Source organism: Sylvia atricapilla, chromosome 13 (assembly GCF_009819655.1).
Source record: "Sylvia atricapilla isolate bSylAtr1 chromosome 13, bSylAtr1.pri, whole genome shotgun sequence".
In the NCBI taxonomy this organism is placed as follows: domain Eukaryota; kingdom Metazoa; phylum Chordata; class Aves; order Passeriformes; family Sylviidae; genus Sylvia; species Sylvia atricapilla.
Window position 1 is genome coordinate 8,261,872 of NC_089152.1, and position 7,732 is coordinate 8,269,603.

Here is a 7,732-nt window from a genome sequence, read left to right on the forward strand (position 1 = left end):
GCGGGCCGCGGCCGGGCCGGGCAGGGCCGCGGGGCAGGGCCGGGACCGCCCGCTCGCTGCTCCGAGCGCGGGAGGCACCGGCCCCGCGCCGCTGGAGGGTCCCTGCCAACACCAGCCCTCTTTTTTTTTTTTTTTTTTTTTTTTTTCCTTTCCGGGAACATATCGCAAAGAATTTCCCCTTCTCTCATTCGGCTGTACGAAGGGAAAGTACATTTCGGCGGGATGTTTAGGCACCGTCTGCCTGCCGAGCAGGCTCATATCCCTGTGGCGTCCGGCGGTGCCGTGGGCTCTGCGGGACAGTGTGAGGGACAGCCCTGTGGCTAATGTGGTCATCGGCGACCAGCCCAGGGAAGATGTGCCCGCCACGTCCCAAGGGAGGCCTTTGGGTCCAAAACACCTTTTACTGCCCAGGGAGCTGGTGGAGTCACCATCTCACCGTCCCTGGCAGTGTTCGAGAAGTGACAGGATGTGGCACTTAGTGCCGTGGTCCAGTTGACAAGGTGGTGACCAGTCAAAGGTTGGAGTTAGTCACCTCAGAGGTTTTTTCCAACCTGATTGTGTGATTTTTAAGCACAGAAAGAGATATTTCTATAGGAGAACAGCTGTTTCCATAAATCTTTTCTGTGTGGCTTTTGATGACATCTCAATTTAGCTGCTGTGTGCATCGATGAAGTCATCAGCTGTCCCACTGGGCAGCTCTTTGACCTCACCTTTTGCTCTAGAAGCAGCACTTTGTTCTCCCCTGGCAGATCCAAGGATTCCTTAAACAGCAGTGCCCCAGGACCTGGGCACTGCTCAGAGTCATGTATGGATAACTTCATAACTTTTATAAAACTTAGCTAATAGTCCTGCTGTTTTCAGGTGTTTTACTATGCTTAGAATTGAGGTGGTACATCTCATCACTGCTTTGCTTGCTCTGCACTGAAAAAAGGAGGTTTTGTCCTGGTGAAGTAAACCTGGAGCCCACTGGACCATTAATGATCCAGGCTTCTTTTGTTTAAACCCTGCCCTTACCACCAAATCAACTTCTAAAATTATTGGATCACCTACATTTTGAAAAGACACAGTCCCCCTTTTTCTTTAACGAAATATGGTACTTCTGAGTATTAAATAGGTTACTAGATCAGTGTAAAAGGAAGTGGATGCGGTATTAATAGATTAGTGTTAGCCACTGTAATACGTGCTTGCAGCAGTGCTCAAAAAGGAACTGAGTAAGAATTACTGTTCTTACTATGAAGACTTAGATGGCTAATAAACACATATCATAACATGTCTCAAAATGTCATTTCTGACAGGTGCTGCCATAGGTGTTCTGGAGGTGGGCATTTTCATGTAGCTGCCCCTTGCTCTCTGAATGCTGCCATCTTTTCTTCAACAGCAACAAAGTTTACCTCACAAATCCTGCCAGCATGCTAAATAATATTTCTTGTTTTCACTGGGGAGTGAAACATTAACATCTGTTTGTGTTCTATGGTTAAACCCACCATGTTAGACCGTGGAATCACAGAACAACCCAGGCTGCAAGGGACATGCAAAGCTCATGTGGTCCAGCCTTTCCTGGAAAATGGAGCCTAGATGAAAGTTTATCTAGTGCCCTGTTCAGTCGCATCCTGGAAACTGCCAGGGAAGGGGACTCCACCACATGCTTGGGCAGGTTGTTCCAGTAAACGATTGTACTTAAAAAAAAAAAAAAAAAAAAAAAAAAAAAAGCCTTGTGTTGAGATGAAAGATGGAGAGCCCATTACCAGAAGAGGCTGATTTGTTCTCTCAGTGTCACAAAGCTGGATTTTCTAGAGGATCTGTCTCAGAGAACCTGTAGTGTTTTGTGCCACAGGCTGGTGCTCAGTTTGGCTCAGTTTGGTTCACTTCCCAACATGCCTAAAAAAAGAAGAAGGGTGTTTAGACCCAGCCTTAGTTCCCTAATAGAAAGTCACTACAGCTTAAGAGAATCCTTCTAGATTGAATTCTTGAAGAATTCTACTGTTTAGCCATTGAAAGCAAATGGAATTTGAGTAAAAATGTGAATTGCCCCAGACTGTAAAAGCCTGGACGCCTCTTGCATCACTCTCTGAATTTGTTGAGTTTTATGATGTATCCCAAAACACTAATTACTGTCATCAGACCTGATCCAGTTCATTTATTTTGCCACAAGATATCTGTTTCTTATACAAGCTACCAGAGAGTGCCTGAAAAGTATTACAGAAAATGAAAGTCTTGACAGCTGTGGACATCAGGTCAAACCCATAAACTACTTGGATTTTCCAGCAGCACTGTGATAACTCTTCTAAGATTATCTTACTCAGACAGATCTCTTCCCATTCTCCAATTTTTCTGGAAAAAATGAGACCAATCTTAAGGCTTTAAAGTACATATTTTAATGTATTCTCTTAAAATATTAGTGTATTTACACAAATTTCTCATTTAAAAATATTTTGTACGTGTCTTTTTTTAAACATCTAGTTTAAAAAACATTCAGCCAGATGACTACATGACACAAATATGAAAGAACATTCATTGTAGATGTGAGCGATTAAAAAAATACAGCACAGAAACACATACCATTGCTATAACAGTAAGTGAGTGCACATTTTTAAATTGCTAGCTTCCACAAACAGTTCTTCCCATAGAAATTGCTTAGTCTGTGTCAGTAACTTCTACTCACTTCTATATTGCAGTTCCCATTTCTTTTTTCTTCACAAAAATCCCCCCCCGTTTTTCTTATACAGAGGTTGCAATAAAATGCATTACAGTAGTATTTCATTTACAAAACAAATGACATAAAAACTTGTTTCTTAACCCATTGGATTGTATTTCACTAAAAACAATGTCCTTTCATGGAGATGCAAGAGAGATTCCAAGAGCTGTCTGGATGTGGAAAATGATCTCAAAGCAATCCTGCCTGAAAAGATGGACTTGAATTGATGCATGATGTTGTGCAGATTCCCCTTTGGAAGGATCATCTTCAGATTTGGTAATTAGGATAGCATGCTAAACATTGTATTTAGTCAAAATAAATACAAATAAATTAAAAACAAATTATGGAAGGAAATTATTCTCTTGTTGATATTGCTTGGAGGAAGGTTGAGAGGTGAAGCTTGTGGCAATATCTAGGTTACACATGAATGGCAGATCCTTTTGCTTCAGTAGTACTCTCTGAACAAGGAAACAACAGCTATCAACAGGGCTGTGATTTTGGAGAAAGACAGTAGTGATCTTCTTTCAAACTTTGTTAGGAAGCCATTTTCCTGTGGAAAAGAACACACACAGTTAGGGACAGCTTAAAAACAAGATGCAGGGAAGCCACACCACCCTCTGTGTCAGATTAACAGTGCTACAGCACTGTGCAGTGAGGGACAGCTTTTCAGAGCTCTACCTCCAAAAGATGAATAGGGCTTTTAAAATAGTAGCTGAAAATAGCTGCACCTTGCTAAATGTTTGTTTTATCTCCAAGTCAAGACTATGCCCTCCCTGTGTAAATAGAAAACAAATGTGAACTCTATCATCTGAGCCAAGATCTTCCAGGAAGGTACAAGTACTGTGTTTCTGATGTAGTAATACACTCAGAAATATCTTCCTTTAAGCTTCCTTATTCTACTATGATGAGCCACCTATTATGACAGAATGTTGCCAGGAGTTGATACTTCTCTGAAATAAAATTGACTCTGTTTGAAAGAGATGGAAAGAGAAGCCTTTATAATAAATCTGATGCATCAAGGGGCCGTGAGTCACTATCACCTTTTTTTTGCTGCTACAGAGAAAGATTAAAAAAACCAGAAAGAAAAAAAAAAAAAAAAGGAAAAGCACTAGAAAATAAATCAGGGGGAAAAAAGTAGTAGGAAATATGAGAGAAGTGGGATGAGAGGGGGTGGAAAGAGAAAGTAACATTTACATATAAGTAAAGGAAAAAAGTACCAAGGAAATAACCAGTGTCATTGATTTTCAGATTCCCCTAACTGAGAAAAAAAAAAAAAAAAAAAGAGAGAGAGAGAGAGAAAGAGGTATTGGTGTGATGAAACTTTGCAGAGCAAAAAGATATTTCACTTCACTGGCTGAACGAGAATTTCAGCAGCTTAGCAAAACAGTCCACTTAGTAACAAGTATTTTTCTCAGCATAGACCATTCACAGATGGAAGTTCTAGGTTTATCTCAGTCCAAACAGAAAAGATTTCATGCCAGTTGTATTTACCTGTACATTTTTTGTAAATAAAACTGATATAGAGGATTAAATAATGGCTTTGATGAAATCCAGAGCAAAAGTGCTGACTTCGTTTGTGAGGATCACACCTGTGTATTCTTTCCTTACCTTAAGTATTAACTTAAGTATTTTTGGACCGACTTCTATATGAAATAAAAATTGCTGCACTGACCTTAGGATGACACTTAATTTTAGATTTAATAATAAAAATTTCAGGGTATGTGTGGTTTAAACTGCTTTTAGTGGGAGGCTGGACCAAACGGTTTTCTAAGGTCATTCTCTACCTGAATTACTGTATGATCCTATTATTCAAAATTGGGAAGTTCCTTTTAAAAAGAAAGTTGTCTTTCATCACTGTTCTGTTTAAAGCAGAAGCAAAGCTCTCACTGTTAAGTCTCAATGAGACATTCCAGGCACCAAATATCAAACCACCCAATGAAACTCTGAAAAAAAATGTTTTTGACAGTGTCTATTGCAATAATTAATGAAATCTCCTAATCTGGACTTAGGCAGAAAAGGAGAAACTCACCCAGCCACCATTGGCATCAATCCATTGAGATTTGTTGTTTATGATGTACTCTGTGATGAAATAAGAGATCTCCTCCTTCTCCTCTGCAGTCAGCTGAACCCCGTGCTCTTGAAGCTTCTTAGTGAGAAGACCTCCAAACGTAAATATGGTCATGATTCGTCCCCAGTTAGTATTTCCATCAGCAAACTTCTCATCCATGACTCCATTGAAAATTCTCTTGGCAGCAGCTACAGAGGTGATGTCAATCCTGTCCAGCAGTGGCCTGAGAGCCTCCTCGGTTTGGTCTTGCAGGGAAGATGCGATGGTTCGTAGGACATGAGCAACCCTGGTCTGGGCTGGCCCAAGGTGGGATTCCTGGAGCACATATTGCAGATAGTCCTGAGCTAAGTAATAAACGTAATAGAACTCAGCAGTTTCCATTCAATACACAATGCAGAGAGCAGTTCACTGCTCTTGATCAGGGTCGGCAGTGAGCAGGCACAGGACATGCACACGGTTTTGTTTCGATGGAATCTTTCTGGGTTTTACCACAGAATTTCCTGTAAAAGGTAGTGACTTAATGGTATGGGTTGGGGAATATGTCATAGAGGAAATGAAACAAAAAGTCTCCTTTTATGTCTTGAGGGATTTATTTCTCCAAATAGTGCGCTTCTGCAACTAAAATCGGCCAGATTTTACCACATTCTTTAGCAGCAGAAATTGGCATTTTCTAGGGACTTTTGCTACATACCACTAGCAAAGATTTGGCATTTGGCTTGCAAAATTCCAAGGATGGTGTGTGCTAGCAAAGGTTAGGCATTTGGCTTGAAAAAACATGCCCAAAAAGTGCATGCTGCTGGAGAGGGCAGCCTCCCAGTACCCTCAGTTCAATCTCATTGCTGCCAGGATTAAGGCTGCAATCAGAATTGCAGGTTTATGGGTTATTTCTGATCACAGCTTTGTGAAGAAGTTGGTAGACATTCCCAACAGGATGGAGGAATGGATGAACTTTCTTCAGCACTCAGGGAGTTTTGCACAAGTGCAGAAAGTGAGAGCACACCAGTGGTACAGTTATGGATGGACAAAGGGGAAATTGAGCTTTATAGCATTATCCCTATTCCAGACTTTCCCACACTCTCTCTCTGAGTGCTCTTCAAGGTCCTTCTTTGAAGATTTGAATGGGAAGCTTCAAAGATTTCTTTCCCCCATGGGGAGTTGTGCTGTAAAAGACATTTTATGTATGAAAGACAATGCTAATGCAGGCAGCATGTCAGAACCTGGGATAGAAAATACAGGGCCAGTGATGTGTGATACCACCTGAATCATTTAGGACAGGTAACAAAGAAGTGTCATGATACCTACAACTGCTCTTAGATTCAAATCTTCTGTCAAGCTGTTATTTTGGGGAGAAGAAGCAGGGGTATCTAGCCAGCTTTTTCCTTACAAACATCTCCTGAGGCAATCTGATCTTGCTAAAGGGCCAGGATGTGCCTGTAGAGAATTTCACCCCATGGCAAAGGCTTCAAAGAGCAGTGAGCAGTTTGATGTCTGGACACCCCTCTCTTTCTGCATCTTTCTTTATCCCTCTACTTTTTACCCACCTCTCTTTCACTGCTCTTGCTCCTTTGAAAGCAAAAGGTACTCCCAACACCCTGCACCAACAGCTTTTCTTTGTCCCAGGAGTGGCTGTGAGCCTGTTTCCAGTCCTGGGCACTCCCTGATGCTCAGAGCTATGGAAGAGGAGCAAAGCTGTTGTCTCAGATGTCAGGACAGCACTGGTACCTAATTACAGTGGGGAAAGCCTGTCTGGACTGTGACACAGCTCTGGTGTCAGCACACTGCTAACCCTAGCCAGCGCCCCCAGATACGTGTGCTGATGCTCTGACATCACAGGTTTTGCAGAAACCCATTGAGTAGATCAGGGTAGTTTCCACTTCCTGCTCAGGTTTTTTCTGTATGTGGTGAGTCTGGCCAAGAGTGACACAGTAATTTTCCATCAAAGTGAGGCTTGGAACCAGCACAGCATCTAGCATTTCAGGATTATTTCCCTCTCTTTCTCTTGGAAGCAAAGAGAGAGGGGGCTTAGTGTTGTGTTCACCTTTGGGAGAGAATGTGTTTCAGAGGGCAGTGTGAGCTGGAAACTGCAATGTTAGATGTTACCCCTGGGAAGGATGTGATGCCAGGACTGGGAATGGGCTGGGCATGGGAAGCTGGATCTCCCCTCTTTCATACACCAAAACACAAATGTTCTTACCAAAGCTCATTTTGAAAGTTCAGAGGTGTTTCCTATCCAGTACCTGCAGCTGTTGCTTTGGCAGACCTGTCAGGCTGATTTTGCTTTTGTTATGTTCAGTGATTTCAGCAAAATGCTATCATTTTACGAGGAATGGAAATAGGAGGAAAAAAAAACCCACAAAAAGGTTGTAACAGTCCCTGACTCCTTCCAACTGGACAGGAATTTCTGGTGCAGAGGGAAGTCATTGCTCACCCAGCCAGCTACACTCCTGTCAAATGTTTGCTGTAAACATGGCTGAGAGAGTACTAGAGCAGACATAAGAATTTTCTTCCTATATAGCACAGTCTGTGTTATATTATAGCTTTCTCCTTATTTCTTAGTAATTGATTAATGAAAAGTGCTTTGTATTCTCTGAGAATATAATAGTTGAATATGAGAACAATGAACAATACCTAAGGAGACCAGTTTTGTTTTCTTCACCGTTGAAGTAGAGGAGCACAGGCAGATACAGATATTTCTTGATTAGTGAAACATTTAGGGTTCTGAGGAGGGTGATGAAACAAGACTATGACTATGTTACCATTATTGTAAGGAATCAACGTAATACATTGGCAATTTCAGTGCAGATGCTGCTACTTATAGTCTCCTGATTTCTTAAAGGGCTGTGAGGTGAAGCTGAGGGCTCAGCTCCCAGAATGGGGTGGCAGCTCTGAGCAGACATCTCTAACAGCCAGCTGTGACACTGGTGACCAGAGTTCAGGATGGAGCTGTTGAAAATGCCTCAGGGTCTCTC

General features: G+C 41.9%; 1 protein-coding gene across 1 annotated transcript; it reads right to left on the bottom strand.

Moving 5' to 3' along the window:
- Positions 1 to 2,379: 2,379 nt before the first annotated feature.
- Positions 2,380 to 5,220, bottom strand: BCL2A1 (BCL2 related protein A1). The gene is made up of 2 exons (XM_066328032.1): positions 4,725 to 5,220; positions 2,380 to 3,245 (listed from the first exon to the last, which is right to left on the bottom strand). Exons 1-2 carry the CDS (start codon positions 5,142 to 5,144, stop codon positions 3,141 to 3,143), a joined length of 525 nt encoding a protein of 174 aa, XP_066184129.1. The 5' UTR covers positions 5,145 to 5,220; the 3' UTR covers positions 2,380 to 3,140.
- Positions 5,221 to 7,732: the final 2,512 nt, after the last annotated feature.